We start from the raw sequence: 19,348 nt of genomic DNA on the forward strand, positions 1-19,348 counted from the left end.
CCTTACTATTAGTGCTGACTTTCCTTCCTAGAAAAGTACTGCAGCATCTCTTTTGGGGTCCGTATTCAGTAGCAGGAGACATGTTTTTAGGACACTATGTAGTCACTGTAACTCATGGCTGCATCTCTTCCAGAAGAGAGAAATTTTGAGCATACATTGAGCTCTTAGCAGCAGAGGCAAATCATTGAAGTTGTCTATCCATGTAACAAACAGCAAATTGTGTGATGCTTGCAATAAAGTGTGCTGTGGGAAGGGGCTGTGAGAAAGCATTGAAAGCTGGAAAAAAAACCTAGTTCATCTGGGAATCCCACATTTTCTCCACACCGTTCTGAACATGCACTAATGACCTTTCCCTCCTCTTCTTTGGACAGGTGTCGTGTTCCCTTACTTTCCCCGGCTGGGACGCTACAATCTTAACTTTCATGAGGCACGGCAGGCTTGTCTGGACCAGGATGCTGTGATTGCGTCCTTCGACCAGCTGTATGATGCCTGGCGAGGTGGCCTGGACTGGTGCAATGCTGGCTGGCTCAGTGATGGATCTGTGCAATACCCTATCACCAAACCACGCGAGCCCTGTGGGGGCCAAAACACAGTGCCTGGTGTCAGGAACTATGGGTTCTGGGACAAAGATAAAAGCAGATATGATGTTTTCTGCTTCACATCCAACTTCAATGGTAAGATGGTAGCTGCATTGCCTTCCTTTCTATTCCAGAGAATAAGTTGTCTTTTAAACAGTGTTTGGATTCTCATGTTATCTTCAAAAAAACAAAACTGAATAGCAGCAATAAAAACCAATCACATAATGTATTACTATATTTTAAAAAGATGGATAAAATATTCTTGAATATTGAACGTCATAATTTTTTTAAATATCTACACAAAGCAGACAAAGCTACCTTCCTCTGGTTCTTCTACAATTTAGCCATTCTGCCACTGTAAAGGGGCTGAAGCTGTGGCATGATACATGCCACATTGCCACAGTGTGCTATCCCTACACCGTTGCTCTCTTTGCTGAAGGCAGGAGCTTCTCTGCCATGCATGCCCTTCCTTGCCCAGACACAGTATGACCATCAGCAAAGTTCAGGCAAAAGTGGGAACTGAGCGAGACAAATAAAGTACAAGCAGCATTGGGAGAGAAAGGTGGGGAAGGGTTCCACGACTTATGACTGACTCATGGCATTCCTCCCATCCAGCCCTTTGTGCATGCCGTCCTGAGCTATCATAAAATGAAAATGCAGGATCCTTTGTTCAAAATTGATTAAGAATTTTAATGCATATTATGGTACAAGCCTGTAATCCTGTTATTTGGTAGTCTGAGGCAGGAGGATAATAAATTCAAGGCCAGCCTGAGCTATTCAGACATTGTCTCAGACAAACAGGGGCAAAACCAAAAATTGTCCAAAGGGTTTTAAGACTGCAGAACCTCAGCGCAAACATAGGGCCTTGTAATGATTTAGCCAGGGCAAATGCACAAGTCACATGCCTGTGAGTCGGACTCAGAGCCCATATTTTTATATTTAAGGGGGGGGGGACAGAAATGTGTCGTGACTACACTATCTCTGTTAAAAGAGAGAAACCAGATGGGAAACAACTTTTATTTTGCTGACCATGTGGTCACTGTCACCCAGCAGAGCTCTGAACGAAGTCATTCGTGGCGTTCAACACAGGGACATGCGTCCCAGGCAAACTTCATCCTCAAACATGTAGCGGTTAGACATGAACTGATGTACTATGGTTTGCTGATCTTTATTTTGGCAGACTTAACTCTCTAGTTAATGAATGTTGTAGTGGCTTCTATACTTCTTTCAAATCTCTTTAATTTAGGGAAGAAAGAATCCGTAACCTTAGTTTAGACTTTGGCTGCCTATTTTGGGACAGGGAGGGGAGGACATCTCAGTTGTAAAACACTTGCCTCCCAAACTGGAAGAGCTATGTTCATTCCTAAGAACTCATAATTGAAATCCCAAATATTGTACTGGGGCACAATTAAAATCCCAGCAATGGAGAAGCAGAAACAAGGGGATCCCTGGAACTCACTGACCAACTAGGCAAGTTTAATGAGAGGCCTTGTATCAAAAGACATAGAGGGCATTTCTGAATGTGACACCAATGATGGTCCCTCTAACAGCCACGTGCCACATATTCAAAACCATAAACAAATGTACACACACACACACACACACACACATACACACAAGAGCACCATGCTTAATGAGGGCCAGTGAACACTACATTATAGGGTGCATCTGATAAGGAAATGTGATATAAACTTGAAACTAAGACGAACGAAAATATATTCAGCAAATGCTGCTGGAGTCAATTGAGAATACATTTTGTACATCTTATCATATTTCACCGTGTTAATGGGATCCCAGTAACTAATACTGCAGTAAGTGGTTGGAAGTAGCAGTGTCCCTATGTGATGAAGCAGCAGCCTGAGGTTAGGCTTCAAAGGATGGAAGTTTTAAAGCATCCACAAATGCCCCGACTAGTAAGGAGTGCAGGCCCTGTTTGCATTCAGTGAGTGTATCATTGATGGCGAGTGACTTCCTGTGTTTAATGCATTTTTATGCTACACGCTTTGGTTGAGAATAAGGTCTTATTGATACCTATAATGAAAAGAACTTGAGGGCTTTTGATTTTCTTAAATGGACTTTTATGTCAGGAACGTTTTTTGATCCTTTCACATTCAAATGTTGCCTCTCTAGAAACTCGTACTTGGGTTCAGTCTTGCTACAAGTAGAATTTCAATGGCCCTTCTTTCGGCGTGGAATTCTGTCTTCCCTAGAATTACAGAAGGGCTCTTTTAGTCTCTAATTAGCTAACAGAAACTGCATCTGCCATTGCCCTTTTCTTTTTAATGCTGTACAAGGGCATGTGTGAGCACATGCCAAGAAGCAAGGGGAAGGTGAATTTATTTAATCTAGAGTGACCTATTAATATGACATTGAGATGGCAGTGCTATGTTCTCCAAATTTCAGATGTTGCTCTGTGCTTCCTCACTGAGAAACACTTTAGCTTTTGGCTTCTTCCTTCTCTGTGGTTCTGTCCCAGGCTAGCTTACACTCTTTCTCCTTCTCTCCACAGGTCGATTTTACTACCTGATCCACCCTACCAAGCTCACCTACGATGAGGCGGTGCAAGCTTGTCTCAATGATGGTGCTCAGATTGCCAAAGTGGGCCAAATATTTGCTGCCTGGAAGCTTCTGGGCTATGACCGTTGTGATGCCGGCTGGCTGGCGGATGGCAGTGTCCGCTACCCTATTTCTCGGCCAAGAAGGCGCTGCAGTCCTACCGAGGCTGCAGTGCGTTTTGTCGGGTTCCCGGATAAAAAGCATAAGCTGTATGGGGTCTATTGCTTCAGAGCATACAACTGAGTGTGGCCTAGAAAGAGGTGGTTTTCAGGTCAGAGGGAACACGTGAAAGGTTTTCTGTTTTTGTTTTTAATATGAACTCATGCAAGTTACCAAAACTGTGATAACCCTTTTTCACTTACTGTAAAGAGTTGTTTTCATGAAGGCCAATTCATTCATTTGTTTTGTAAAGCTATCAGTCAGTGTATATTATAAATTAATATAACTATAAGGGAAGCTTAAAAAACGGGTTCCAGAGCCTGTTTTATGCTACATCATCCAAACAAAATGCCATTTCATGAATGGGGCATGCAATAGTCTGATAACCAGAATTGTGTTAGGGAAAAAAAGCAGCAACTTCCACAAGCACAAACTTTACATATTTCTACAACTTTGAAATGCACTTCACTAAACAAATTAGAACAGCAAATCTGAGATACATAAACTGGGATTCTGGGAGGTGCAAAAACTCCATTTCACGAAAGAATAATGAACACTTTTCTAAAAGTTAATACTTCAAGTCTCCAGGATACAAAAAAGTTTACTATTTAAAATTCTACCTTTTTGACTAAAAAGAAAACCATATAGACTCAACTGCATAATAATAAAACCATTTAGAACTCCTAGATCAACCCATTTATATGAAGTATAGAATTATATACACAGATAATATTTTACCAATGAGAGATTGCTACCTTCTAATTAAAATTACCTATCAGAAAGAATTATTTTATCATTTTTGAGTAGCTTCACTGAGTTATATTTAAATTCTAAGGGACCTTTGCTAAGCAGTATTTAGAATTTACTCAGGGCAGTTGAAAAGATAAACTGCTGGACAGGAAAACATATAAAACATAGCAGCTTGATTTTATGTTAGCTTATGAAACATTGTCCTATAAAATAACTTTAACCTATTTAATAATTCTTTCTTATTTACATTATATAATAAAAACCATCCAAATGAATCAATAGCTCCCCACTTGCTTAACTAAGAAATCAAGTCTCAACGTCCAAAATTATTGTTCCTGCTTACATACACAACAGAGACCCCAAATAGGAGCTGTATTTAGGAGGAAATAGTAAAATCATGCAGTTCTAAATAGTCTCTCAAATAAAAAATAGAGTCACTGTCCGTTTCCTTTCTGGTTATCATTTGGCAGAAAAAAATACTGACACTCACATCAAAGACTTTACACCTTCAAGCTTTAAGTGAAAAGTTGAGTCCAGGCTCAGAAAAAAAGTGACTTTCAGTATTAGCAAACCCAATCTTAAATAAAGCTTTCTTTTTATGACTGCTGAGACCCCACGGGGACCAATATTTGTATTCAAGTAATTTTATGATTTCCCATTGTTTCACAGAGAATTCTGGTGAGTGGGTCTTAGTATAATAATCCACTACAACATAGCTGATGTACTGTCCTCGATGTTTTTTAAATGTAGATTTTCCCCAATGAACATGAGTAAATAAATCTGTCTCCTGAATTGACCGTGGTTGCATTTAAAACTCTGTAATAACTAAGCTTACTCTATAGAGTTAATGTGTGGAAGGCATAGAGCAGTTTGAAGTCCATGGAACCATAACTATCATGATATGCTATCTAGATAAAATATTATAAGTAAAACTAGCTCCTTTCTTTCAGATTCTTTAGTCTTAGAGCATGAGGATGCAGTTTTAAGTTAGGATACACAAATTACACAAGCCTTTAAGGTCAAAGAGATGATGAGGCTTCACACAAACACTGCTGATTTATCTCAAACTTCTAAACTCAAGACATATAGAAGATACTGAACAGTCTAAATATAATGAATATTTTATTTAAGCAGGAGACTCTGAACACCTTATGGGCAGGGCTATGCTCTTTAGAGGAAGACCATACTTGAACAATTATTACCTATATTATAGGAATTTTGTCGGAAATGCAAGTAGGAAAATTTTATATTGAAGTGGGTGCATTCCTTCCAGTTATCGTCATAGAATTCCCCACTTAAGTATAGTAGCATTTCTTAACTTTTGAATACTTAGTATAGGAAACGGTGCTGATCTAAATCTCCAAAGTGACTGTTAGTTGACTTACATCTGTATCAATTGCATACCATTTGTCCATTCTTGGAAAAAAAAAAAAAACAACCCTAGAATGAACACTGCTGAGCAGAGTTTTTAATCTTCTGATTTTACACAAAGGACCAGAATCATGGTTCCCTTTGAACTCCTAATTAAAAAGGGGTCTTTTAATGGTCTCATCTTGCTGTTTTATTCCACCAAATATCTATTTTCATACTTCATGTCTCATGAATATCTTCAAGAGAGAAGTTGTCTTAGTACAATTCTTAGCAGAAATCTGACATGACACTAATTCAGAAATCACTTTGTAGACGTCAAGGTTTTCAGAGTATCAAAAGATAGATAGATTACAAAATGTGTTCATCATTTTGTCTTATGACCCATGTAAAAAAACAAATTATATCCACACATTTTACTGAAATTTCATTTGAAAAACTCTAAGCCAAAAACAGCCAATTCATATAAAAATACAATATAGGAATGAAGATAAATTGTCATAGTAACACTGGAAGCCATCTTTTAATGACTGCTGCCATATTTTGCCACAGCAACTTTTAGCCAAGTGTAGTATTTGTAAATTTAAAATTTCTTTCATATAAAGGGGGCCGGCACCTGCTAGTGTTGTTTTATGCAGCAAGATGGTCGCTTGTTATTGAGGCAATTAGTAGACTCAAATAAGATCCCCATTTGGTTGCTGGCAGCCATACTGGGTTTGTTGATTTCAGTACTCCTAAAAACATACTTGTGTCATGGAGTAGCTGACCACTACAGAAGGGAGAACTAGAAGGTAATCAGTCATCAGGTTTGGTTTAGCTTTGTTTTTGTTTTTTTTTTGTTTTGTTTTCTTTTATTTGTTGGTTTCATTTTGGTTTTGCATAGAATACTTAGAGAAAAATCAATTGACAGCTTACAGGTTTGGTTTTCTTTTGGGTTTTTTTTTTGTTTTTTTTTTTTTGAGAAGTTAACTGTGTCATATCTCATGACTGCCAGAAGAACACTGTCCAGAAAAAGCTATGAATAATACAGAAGATATTAAGCCATCCGATTAGAGGAAAAGTCAATATTTAAATGCATTTCATAGTACTAAGTACAAGTTTGAGGAGAGCCAATCTGTATTACAAAAAGACTGTTTTCATTTTCTGTAAGCTACAATGAACTGGTATCAAACATTAAAAGTCAATTTTGCTTTACTCCAGTATTATTTGATCCTTCTGGCTTGTAAAATCAGTCATTTTTCTTGGGGTCCCACCTGGTAAATAACCCAGCAATAGTCTGTTGCTAGTGTCATGCTTTGAATAAAAACACATCCCAATAACTTAGAGCTTGCCATTCAAACAAGAAAGAAAACATCACAATTCCCTTATACTTATCTGCAATACGTTAAAAGCCTTGAAGAAAAAGCCTTCCAATAGACAGGCAATTAAATCTCCTTTTAGTGTGTAAACTCTTTCAAAATGAGGGATATAATTTTTATTCTGTCATTGTTTTTCATATATTTTTTATCTTGTTTTAAACAGTCTGTGAGGCAGGGTGAAAGATCCTATTGAAGTCCCCAAATAAAAGTAATTAAACCATTCAAGTGTGGTGTGTTACTTCTCTGCCAAGGACATGACTTAACACTACAACAGGATGCATAAGGAGAGTAATAAGAGGGAGGGGTTATTGAGTGGGCTTGTAGCCTACTGAATTTATTTTATTTTTTTATTTTTCCATTCAAAAATTTACACTTCCCTCCTCCAAGTCTCCTCCCACTTCCCCACTCACCCTCCTCCCTCCCCATCCCTGCTTGAGAGGAAACAGGGAACCCTGCTCTGTGGGGAAGTCCAAGGCCCTCCCCACTACATCCAGACCTAGGAAGCTGTGTATACATATAGACTAGGGTCCCAAAAAAACAGAATATGCCGTAAAAACAAGTTTCAGTGCCTTTATCAATGGCTTCCCAGTCAGGCCCCATTGTCAGCCACAATCAGTCCGGTTTGATCACATGCTCCTTCAGTCCCAGTCCAGCAGGATTTGGTGAGCTCTCTTTAGAACAGGCACACTGTCTCAGTGGGTGAAACAACCCCTCACAGCCCTGACTTCCTTGTTCGTCTTCTCCCTCCTTCTACCCTTCAAGTGGACTTTGGGAGCTCAGTTCCATTGCCGGAAGAAGATTCTTGTCCGCGCTTATCTGTGAAACCCACTCTCGGGTACAGGGCGTGCTTCCCATACAGCACCGTGAGTCTGGATCAATATCCCAGAGAGACCGGATCATTTGCCCAAAGGGTAAATGTAAATCTTTATTCAGCACAAGTAGGCTTATATACTTGGAGGCAAGAGGACAAGAGCCCCCTCCCACCTGGGAGTGAGAAGAGGGGTGCTGGCCGCATGGCACCAGCAATGGAGCCTCCATGTAGGGGGTATCGAGCTGGGAACCCTGACAGACAGATGGGAGGAGATTTAGGGTGCCTGTGAGGACCTTCCTTGGCAGGTGAAATTATCATAGCAATGACAGAAACAAGGCTTTGAGCTAATTCCCTCCCTCCAGCTGGCAGAATGAGCAGGGGAAGCCAAGCTGGTTAGCGTAAACAATTCTTGCATCCTGTGCTTCAGCCTCGAGGAACAGGGAAGACAGGGCCCTACAGATTCTATGGTGATATTGAGATAATCATCAGTGTGATAGTGGGGCAAGGCCAGTTCAGGCACCCTCTCCTCTGATGACCAAGGACTTAGCTGGGGACATCCTCGTGAACACATGGGATCCCCCCTAGAGCCAAGTCTTTTGACAACCCTAAAATGGCTCCCTTAATGTAGATATCTTCTTTCCTGCTCCTATATCTGTCCTTCCTCCATCTCCACCCTCCCATTCCCCCAAGCTCTGGCCAGTCTTTTCCTTTTCCTTTCCCTCTCCCCCCTCCCCTTCCCCCAGCCTCACCCCCACCTTTACCCCCATCCCCATGCTGCCAACTTTTGCCCTGCGATCTTGTTTGCTTCCAATTTCCAGGCGGATCTATATATGCTTTTCTTTGGGTTCACTTCTCTATTTGGCTTCTCTAGGCTTGTGAACTATAGGCTTAATGTACTTGGTTTATGGCTAGAGTCCACAATTGAGTGAGTACATATCATATTCCTCTTTTTGAGTCTGGGTTATCTCACTCAGGATAGTGTTTTTTATTTCCATTCATTTGCATGCAAATTCAAGATGTCATTGTTTTTTACTGCTGAGTAGTACTCTAATGTGTATATATTCCACACTTTCTTTATCCATTCTTCCTTTGAGGGGCATCTATGTTGTTTCCAGGTTCTGGCTATTACAAATAATGCTGCTATGAACATAGTTGAACAAATGCTTTTGTAGTATGATTGGGCATCTCTTGAGTATATTCCCAAGAGTGATATTGCTGGATCCTTAAGTAGGCTGATTGCCAATTTCCTGAGAAACCACCACACTGATTTCCAAAGTGGTTTCACAAGTTTGCATTCACACCAGCAATGAATGAATGTTCCCCTTACTCCACATCCTCTCCAGCATAGGCTATCATTGGTGGTTTTGGTTTTAGCCATTCTGAGAGGTATAAGATGGTATCTCAAAGTTGTTTTGATTTGCATTTCCCTGATCACTAAGGAAGTAAAACATGAACTTAAGTGTCTTTTGGCCATTTTAATTTCTTCTGGTGAGAATTCTTTGTTCAGTTCAGTACCCCATTTTTTAATTGGGTTAACTAGAATTTTAAAGTCTAGTTTCTTGAGTTCTTTATATAGTTTGGAGATCAGACCTTTGTCTGTTGTGGGGTTGGTGAAGATCTTCTCCCATTCAGAAGGATGCCTTTTTGTCTTAATGACAGTGTCATTTGCTTTACAGAAGCTTCTCAGTTTCAGGAGGTACCATTTATTCAATGATGCTCTTACTGACTGTGCTACTGGGGTTATATGTAGGAAGTGGTCTCCTGTGCCCATGTGTTGTAGACGACTTCCCACTTTCTCTTCTATCAGGTTTAGTGTGGTCAGATTTATATTGAGGTCTTTAATTCATTTGGCCTTGAATTTTGTGCACGGTGATACGTATGGATCTATTTTCATCCTTCTACATGCTGACATCCAGTTATGCCAGCACCATTTGTTGAAGATGCTTTCTTTCTTCCATTGTATACTTTTACCTCCTTTGTCAAAAATCAGGTGTTCATAGGTTTGTGGGTTAATATCTGGGTCTACGATTCAATTCCATTGGTCGACATCTCTGTTTTTATGCCAATACCAAGCTGTTTTCATTACTGTAGCTCTGTAATATAGTTTGAAGTCAGGGATGGTAATGTCTCCAGAAGTACTTTTATTGTATAGAATTATTTTTACTCTCCTGGGTTTTTTGTTTTTCCATATAAAGTTGATTATTATTCTCTCAAGGTCTGAAAAGAATTTTGTTGGGATTTTGGTGGGGATTGCATTGAATTCTACCAAAGGTAGAATTGCCATTTTTACTATGCTGATCCAAGAACAAGGGAGATCCTTCCATTTTCTGAAGTCCTCTTCAATTTCTTCCTTCAAAGCCTTAAAGATACTTTATGCTATTTGTGGCTATTATAAAAGGTGAAGTTTCTCTGATTTCCCTCTCTACTTCTCTATCCTTTGTGTATAGGAGGGCTACAGATTTTTTTTGAGTTGATCCTGTATCCTGCCACATCACTGAAGGTATTTATCAGCTGTAGGAGTTCTTTGGTGGAGTTTTTGGGGTCACTGATGTACACTATCATATCATCTGCAAATAACGATAGTTTGACTTCTTCCTTTCTGATTCGAATCCCCTTTATCTCCTTATGTTGTCTTATTGTTATTGCTAGAACTTCAAGCACTATGTTGAAGCGATATGGTGAAAGTGGACAGTCTTGTCTTATTCCTGATTTTAGTGGGATGACTTTGAGTTTCTTTCCATTTAATTTGATATTAGCTGTTTCCTTGCTGTATATTGTTTTTATTATATTTAGTTATGATCCTTATATCCCTAACCTCTCCAAGACCTTAATCATAAAGTGGTGTTGAATTTTGTCTGATGCCTTTTCAGCATCTAATGAAATGATCATTTGTTTTTTTTTCTTTCAGTTTATTTATATGATGGATTTCATTGATAGACTTTTGTATGTTGAACCAGCTCTGCATCTCTGGGATGAAGCCTACTTGATCGTAATGGATTATTTTCTTATGTGTTCTTGGATTCAGTTTGCCAGTATTTTATTGAGAATTTTTGCGTCGATGTTCATGAGTGAGATTGGTCTGTAATTCTCTTTCTTGGTTGAGTCTTTGTGTGATTTTTGAATCAGGGTGACTGTAGCTTCATAAAAAAAGTTTGGCAATGACTCTTCTGTTTATATTATGTGAAGCACATTAAGGAGTATAGGTATCCACTCTTGGAAGTTCTGGTAAAATTTGCATTAAAATCATCTGGGCCTGGACTTTTTTTAGTTGGGAGGTTGTTTTTGTGACAGCTTCTATTTCCTCATGACTTATAGGTCTATTTAAATTGTTCATTTGGTCTTGATTTAATTTTGGTATATGGTATTTATCTAAAAACAAGTCCATTTCTTTTACATTTTCCAACTTTGTGGCATGTAGGCTTTTCTAGTAAGACCTAATGATTCTCTGAATTTCCTTAGTATCTGTTGTTATGTATCTCTTTTCATTTCTAATCTTGTTTATTTGTGTGTTCTCTCTCTGCCTTTTAATTAGTTTGGATAAAGGTTTGTCAATATTGTTGACTTTCTCAAAGAACCAGCTCTTTGTTTCATTGATTCTTTCTGTGTTTCTACTTTGTTGATTTCAGCCTCAGTTCGATTATTTCCAGTCTTCTACTCCTCCTGGGTGAGTCTGCTTCTTTTTTTCTAGAGCTTTCAGCTGTGCTGTTAAGTCTCTAATGTGAGCTTTCTCTCTTTTTTTTTTTTTTTGTGGGCACTTAGAGCTATGAACTTTCCTCTTAACACTGCTTTCATAGGTTTGGGTATGTTGTATCTTTATTTTCATTTTATTCAAGAAAGACTTTAATTTTTTTCTTTATTTCTTCCCTGACCCAGGGGTTGTTCAGTAGTTGACTGTTCAGTTTCCATTAGTTTATAGGCTTTCTGGGGGTAGAATTATAACGGCGAATCAATCCCACACCAGTTATGTTTTAAGGGGTTATTTATTTTAGGGGGTAAAACTTACATACACCATAAACCATCAGGAAGGAAGCCTAGTCGCTGGAGCAGGAGCCAGGAGCAGGAGCCCGGACCAAGCGCCGGAACCAAGAGCCCGAGCCAAGATCTGTGGCTCTTTTAAAAAGAGAAATATACCATGCCCCTGTGGGCTGGTATTTCAGCGGCTATTGGCTGACGGAGCGGAAGGCCCTCCCGCAGCATCGTGGGCTCGTGCTTCAGCGACTATTGACTGAAGCAGCAGAAGATACTCCCACAGCACCTCCCCCTTTTGTTTAAGTAAGAGAGTTCTAAGCCTACACGAAATTATATACAGTAAGCACAAACCTACACAATTATATACAATAAGTACAAATATCCTATTCTAACTAGCTAAAGTCTTGTATAATAAATAACTTGGCCAAGTCATGAGAGGAAAGTAGCTACATTTATCTAGTCTTCAACCCCATAGAAGATCCAAGAAGAAAAATAATGTTACCTGAGTAATTAGGAAGTGCAATCAAAGAACTTCCAAAACATGCAACAAATCACAGAGACAACTGGCTACCTGGGCAATCACCAAAGACCTGTTTGCAGCGTTGAAGCAACCAACTTTGACTAAGGCCTAGAATAACTGACAGATTATTTTTAACAAGCAAGAGATTTTTCAAAACCATCTTACCCTGTCTTGGCAAGATTTAAGAGTTCTGTTTATCCATTTCCGGATTTTATCCATTTCCGGATTTTAACAGGCAAGAGATTTTTCAAAACCGTCTTACCCTGTCTTGGCAAGATTTGACAGTTCTGTTTATCCATTTCCGGATACCGTGTATTTGTCAGTAGTTGAGGTATGGGCAGTTCCTTACCCAGAGGCCAGTTTTGTCAAGAAGACAAGCTCCAAGTGGAGGGGCTTTGGTGCTCAACAATCTCTCGGGAATAGGTTGGTGTAGCCAGGAGTGATTGTGTCTCACTACACAGAACTCTAAGATTAAATTAAATGCCATTTTCTACAGCTCTTCGAAGAGGTTGAAGACTATTTATATATAATCTCTATGTATCTAAAGAACCTGATTAGTCTAACCATAAATATGACAGACATAGATGACTATTGATCTACAATTCTTAACATGTATCCAACTTAAAGACTAAGAGAATAAACAACTGTGCAATAAATGAGGACAATGACCTCCAAATGTAAACAATAAATATCATTACATAAACAATATATGAGTATCTTAATCAGAGATAGAAATGTACACTGCAATATGGTATACATATATCAATACAATATATATCACTACATAAAAAATGTTTTAAACAGGTAGAAGCATGCATACATACAATATTGAATATATGCCGATGTAATTATCTAAAAACAATAACTCACAAATACCATTATTATCTATCCAATTATCCCTTTTTTTTCCCAAAAGATCCCTGAGCTTATAAAATTCCTTTCCCAACTCTCAACCGTATACTAATTATAATCAATCCCTAAATATTGTTCCTAAACCTGAGGACAAACTTTGCTGAGAGAGGGGACATCATCCTCTAGAATTACTTCCAGCTGTCACGGGGGTATGGTTCTTTCTGGAGGATCCTGTGAAACTAAAATGATGGTTAAATTTCAAGGTCAATGTCTTTTAAAATTGCAAACAGTCTCTGAGTATTTGGTGGAGGTCTGGCCAGAATGTTGTTCTGTAACATGTTGGGCCTGCTTGTGTTTTCTGTCCCCGCCTGGTACCCCACAGCCAGCAGGCCCCAGAGAAAATCAACCACACAAGAGATCTCTATAAGTTATAATGCTGATTGGCCCATGAGGTCAGGCTTCTTACTGGCTAACTCTCACATCTTGATTAACCCATTTTTCTGATCTATTTTAGCCATGTGGCTCAGTACCTTTCTCAGTGGGGCAGCTCACATCCTGCTGCTTTGGTGGCCTGGGCAGGAGTGGGAGGAATCAGCTTCCTCCTCCCCAGAATTCTCCTGCTCTCCTTGCATCATTTCCACCTCCTGTCTGGTTTTCTTACCTACACCTCCTGCCTGGCCAATCAGCGTTTATTTAAAACATGATTGACAGAATACAGACAATTCTCCCGCACCAGAATTATTGTTAAATTCTAATTTTATTTCATGGTGATCCGATAAGACACAGGTGGTTATTAAAATATTTTTGTATCTGTGGAAATTTCCTTTGTTACCAAGTATGTGATCAATTTTCGAGAAGGTTCCATGAAATGCCGAGAAGAAGGTATATTCTTTCCTGTTTGGGTGTAATGTTCTACAGATGTCTGTTAAGTCCATTTGATTCATTACCTCCATTAGTTCTGTTATTTCTCTGTTAGGTTTCTGTCTGGTTGACCTGTCCATTGGTGAGAGAAGAGTGTTGAAGTCTCCTACTATTAGTGTGTGAGGTTTGATGTGTGCCTTGAGTTCTAGTAATGTTTCTTTTACATATGTGGGTGCTTTTACATAAGGGGAATAGATATTCAGAATTGAGACTTCATCCTGAAGAATTGTTCCTGTTATGAGTATAAAGTGTCCATCTCCATCTCTTCTGATTGATTTTAGTTTGAAGTCAATTTTGTTAGATATTAGTATAGCCACACCCATTTGTTTCTTAGGTCTGTTTGATTGAAAAACCTTTTCCCAACCCTTTACTCTGAGTAGATGTCTGTCTTTGTGGTTGAGGTGTGTTTCCTGTAAGCAGCATAATGTTTGATCCTGTTTTTGCATGTATTCTCTTAACCTGAGCCTTTTTATAGGTGAGTTGAGTCCATTGATATTTAGTGATACTAATGACCAGTGGTTGTTAATTCCCATTATTATTTTTTATTTTGGTGGTAGAATTTGTGTGTTTCTCATCTTTGAGTTGTGCTGGTGGAATGTTGTTAGATGTCTGAGTTATAAGGGGGTTGTTGGGTTCCTTGAGTTGTGATTTTCCTTCTATTACTTTCTGTAAGGCTGGATTTTTGGCTACGTATTGTTTAAATTTGTTTTTATACTAGAATATCTTGTTTTCTCCATTGATGGTGAAAGAGAGCTTGGCTGGGTATAGTAGTCTGGGCTTGCACCCATAGTCTCTTAGTTTCTGCAGCACATCTATCCAAGACCTCTGGCTTTCATGTTTTCCATAGAGAAGTCAAGTGTCATTCTGATAGGTTTACCTTTATAAGTTACTTGACCTTTTTTCTTTGCAGCTCTTAATATTCTTTCTTTATTCTGTATGTTTTGTGTTTTGATTATTATATGGTGGGGGGATTTTTTTGATCCAGTCTATTCAGTGTTCTGTATGCTTCTTGTACCTTCATAGGAATATCCTTCTTTATGTTGGGAAAGTTTTCTCCTATAATTTTGTTGAATATATTTTCTGGGTCTTTGTGCTGTAATTCTTCTCCTTCTTCTACCCCTATTATTCTTAGGTTTGGTCTTTTTATGGTGTCCCAGATTTCCTGGATGTTCTGTGATGAGAATTTGTTGTATTTACTGTTTTCTTTAATCAGTGCATTTATTTCCTCTATAATGTCTTCAACATCTGAAATTCTTTCTTCTATCTCTTGTGTTCTATTGGTTATACTTATCTCTGTAGTTTCTGTTCATTTATACACATTTTTCATATCCTGCCATCTCTTAGTTTGTGTTTTCTTCATTGCCTCCATTTCAGTTTTCAAGCCTTGGACTGTTTCCCTTATCTGTTTGGTTGCTTTTTCTTGGTTTTCTCAGGTATCTTTGAGGGATTTAGTCATTTCTTCTAACTTTTTGTTAGTCTTCTCATTCATTTCTTTAAAGGAGTTTTGCATATCCTGTTTAATGGTCTCTAACATTTTCATAATGCTACGTCTAAAGTCAATTTCTTCTACTTCTTCTGGATTAGGGTGTTCAAGTCTTCCTCTTGTATGTTCACTGGATTCTGGTGTTATCGTGTTGCTTTTCAGATTGTTGGAGGAATTCTTGCATTGGCACCTGCCCATCTCTTCCTTCAAATGCTGTTACTAGATTCTTCGAGGCACGGTCTGTTCTTTGCTGTGGCTACCTGTGTACTTGGGGATTTTTCTTGGTCTGCCTTCTCTTAGTTCTCCTCAGCACTGGAGTTACCTCTCTGATCCTTTCCACCCGTAAGTAGGCTCTCCATATGGATCTTCTGGTACTGGATCAGGGCCACTTGCTGGCCAGGGACCTCGCAGACAGAAGGGTGGGCTTGCTGGGTGCAGGCTCAGTGGGACAAAGAAGCTCCTGCAGCAGTTGCACTCATCACTTTGTCCCCAGACCCTCAGCCCCAAAGCAGGCTGAGTTGGGGGATCCTATGACCCTGCAGATGGGAAGGAGTGCCTGGGGGCAAGCTGGGATGGGATAAGAAGAGAAAGGCAGTAGCCAGGGAGAGAAGTCACCACTGAATGACTAGAAATTTTAGGGGACTAGAGGGTGCCTGTGCTCCCTTTCTGGGGCAGCCAGCCAGCCCTAGCCTACTGAATTTATGAAGAAACTGACATACTGCTGGCTTCTACTTCAATTGCTCAGACCCTTCATTTATGATCATTAAAGGCTCTGCAGCCTTACTTCTCAGTAGTTGGTGTATGTGTATGTGTGTGTGTGTGTATGTGATTGTGTGTGTTTATGTGTGTGTGTATGTGTGTGCGTATGTATGTATATATGTGTATGTATGTATATATGTATGTATGTATGTGTGTATATGTGTTAGGTTTGGCCTGACTGGTTCATATGTTCCTGAGATGGGGAATGTGAATTGAGGAAAGAAATAGACAAGAGACAGAAGATAGAGTCAGGAGTGCCACTAGTGACTACTGTAGCAAAAAGCCCCAAGTTTATTTCTCACAGTCCTTCCAGCCCCTAATCAAAAGGGGAGAGCACAAGACTTTCATGATGCAAATAGCAAGCAAGCATAATTACCTCTTTACATCTCAAAACACCTGGTAACCACACCCTAAGTCAAACATCCTGTTTTATGGTTTTTGAGGAGCAAAGCATCCAATAGCCACATCTTTGGTCAAGCACCCTGTTGTTCGTCCTTGAGGAGCAAGAATAGTTTTGAACTCTCTGACCTTTAGCCCATATGGACCAGATTCTAAACTGTGGACTTATACACACACACACACACACACACACACACACACACACACACACACAATGTATACTATTTGATTCATGTTCTGAACTTAAGGGAAAATTCATGACACATTATTTTTTCTATAGGAAGCAAACATCAAATTCATTTCAGTGTGTTTCTATATCTTTTTAAGGCCAGTAAGTGGTTACTTCCATAGCCACTCACCACCTAAATATATTGACACGCCAAGGTGGAAGGCAATGGTTTATAAAATAAAGTAACTTTCCTTCCTTCAATCTGCCTCTTCTACTCTTTCCCTCTGAGGTTGTCCACACAGCTCAAGCTCTAACTGTTAAAAGTAGACTCTTTCACATAGTAGATATCTGATTGGGTGATCGTTGTTGATTTGGGAGAATACCACCAAGGTGAAGAAAAAGCTCAAGTTCTCATCTGTCTAGTAATTAAAGTCTTGGATGATAAAAGATTTTTGATAGTATTAGTCCCAATGTGCTTATATCCAGGAAAAAAAAACCCGGAAATCATGTCTTTATTCCAAAGAAATAAAGTTTTCCTTTAAAAAATACCTTATCTTTTCCATCAATGGAAATTCCTTGTGCCAAAATGCATATATTTAGAGAACAGATAAAGAGTTTTAAAGAATATTAGTTTGAGGGTTTACAAACTATCAAAGTCCTGTCTTTGAAGATAGTGAGAATCTTGTATGTGAATCTAAATGTACAGCTACAGAAACACTCATCGTCATTTATTTTTCTGACAAATTGACACACCTCAGAGTGCCTCTGCACATTCAGGGATAGACAATGTCTTTAGTGGTCCTTTCTGTTCTTGGGTTCCACCAGGTAAGACATCTTTATTGGAAGAAGTTTGTTTCTGTGAAGGGAGATTATTTCAAGTAGCTGAATACTGAGTTCTGTTTTTCTAAGAGAATGTTTCCCAAAAAATCTTTTTTGATGGCTATATAGTTCAGTGGAAGAGCACAAATCTAGCATGTTGGAGACCCTACATTCAATACTCAATGTCATTAAATAAATAAACAACATTTTTTTCAGTTCAATGTATATGAAAATTCAGAAATCTGTTAAAATAGTTGTACTCAGCATTTCAGAATCATCTGCATTCATAAATGAAGACAATGGCCAGGCAGCAACCTATAAGTAGTATTTTCTTAACTCCTTAAATAATTAAAGATATGCACTCCTGGTGCTGAAAAATAATAACCAGCCAGAGCATGAAGAAAATATGTACATTCCTTCTTTATACAAATAGTAAGAATAGCAGTTTAAAATGTATTTGTCTTTATGATCTCAATGCAATAGCTTAAGTAAAAAGTCTAGAAGATAACAAATCAACATTTTCAAGGAGTTAACGGTTCACATTTTTTAAGGCCATCACAACAACAAAAATACATTATAAAATAATTAATTAAAAAATTTTAGTGTGATAGTTTTCATAAGAATGCCCCACATAAGCTTATATATTTGAATACTTTGTCCTCAGGGCATGACACTATTTGAAAGAATTAGAAGGTGTGGCCTTATCAAAGGAAGTGTATTACTGAGTGTGAACTTTGAGGTTTAAAAGCCCATGTCAGGCCAGTCTTTTTCTCTTTCTGCTGCCTGAAGATCAGCTATGTCTACAGCTCCATGACTGTCATATGTGCTTCCAAGCTGCCAACTATGATGATAGCAGGTTAAACCTCTGAAACTATAAGCAATCCCCCCAATTAAATGTTTTCTCTTATAAGAGTTGTCTTGGTCACGGTGTCTCTTCAGTAGAACAGTAAGACATTTAGTCATCATGGCATAATAGAAACCAATTCTGGAGGCACATAAGAACACCCTTTAGTGCACTATCAAACATGTTCTCTCCAATAATTTATCCTCTTTTCAGTATGGTTCTGGAGAACAGAAATCTAAACAGTTCTGTCAAATCATCAAAATCTGAACCTTTGTGTTATTCTTATCCCCACGGAGGAAAAGCATTCTACACCCGACAATGTATTTTTTAAAAGAAGCTACCAAAACTCTTCCCAAATGTACATTTTACCAACATTTGCTAAGTTGGAAAGTCAAATACAGTGTAGTCGTAGCACATATGTTCCTTAAGAAGTGTGTGTACTGTAAAGACGAGTTGACATTTTTTTTAAAGCATAAGACCAACGACAGTTGGACCAAAGATAATCTGCTCCTGACTTAGTAAATCTCTCCATGGCCAGCAAAATCTTCATTGATCAAAGAGCTTCTCTCTTGTCTTCAAATTTAGAGACAATATCTTTAAATTCCTCACTATCAGTCTCATATATTTTTTTGAGACAGGATCTCATCACGTAGCACTGGTTGACCAGGAACAATATGTAGACCAGGAGGGACTCATAGAGATCTCATAGAGATCTTCCTGCCAGTATTTGGGATTAAAGGTGTGGGCCACCTCCTCTGAAGCTTACACTATTTTCAAGTGATTCTGACACACAGTCTGGAGCCTGTTTTGGTGTAACTTAATAAAAGTTAATACTGTTTAAGTAATGATGAAAACTAAATTTATTAACTCATGCTTTTAGCAAGGCCTGAATTTGTTATCTGTCAAATTCATACAAACTGAGGGTCAACTGTGTTCTGACGTAGGACCCAGCCACTTGTGTTCTGGTCCATGACATAGAAACATTGCAAGCCTCTTAGGTAAATGCTGTCCATCATTCTTCAACAATTCTAGA

At 38.7% G+C, this 19,348-nt stretch overlaps 1 protein-coding gene and 1 long non-coding RNA gene across 4 annotated transcripts in view; one reads left to right on the forward strand and one right to left on the reverse strand.

Moving 5' to 3' along the window:
* The window catches only part of Hapln1 (hyaluronan and proteoglycan link protein 1), a 71,845-nt gene extending 64,851 nt beyond the window's left edge, over positions 1-6,994 (forward strand). For all 3 annotated transcript variants that reach the window (XM_048455867.3, XM_085676876.2, XM_085676877.2), the window contains exons 4-5: positions 372-674; positions 3,088-6,994. In XM_048455867.3, coding sequence (XP_048311824.1) covers positions 372-674; positions 3,088-3,377 — 593 coding nt within the window. In that variant the 3' untranslated portion in view covers positions 3,378-6,994. The remainder of the gene's footprint in view (positions 1-371; positions 675-3,087) is intronic.
* The window catches only part of LOC125414086 (uncharacterized), a 39,594-nt gene that overhangs the window by 6,776 nt on the left and 13,470 nt on the right, over positions 1-19,348 (reverse strand). The gene's annotated exons all lie outside the window — the stretch shown is intronic.

Source organism: Myodes glareolus, chromosome 15, assembly GCF_982192425.1.
Source record: "Myodes glareolus chromosome 15, mMyoGla1.1, whole genome shotgun sequence".
Taxonomy (NCBI): domain Eukaryota; kingdom Metazoa; phylum Chordata; class Mammalia; order Rodentia; family Cricetidae; genus Myodes; species Myodes glareolus.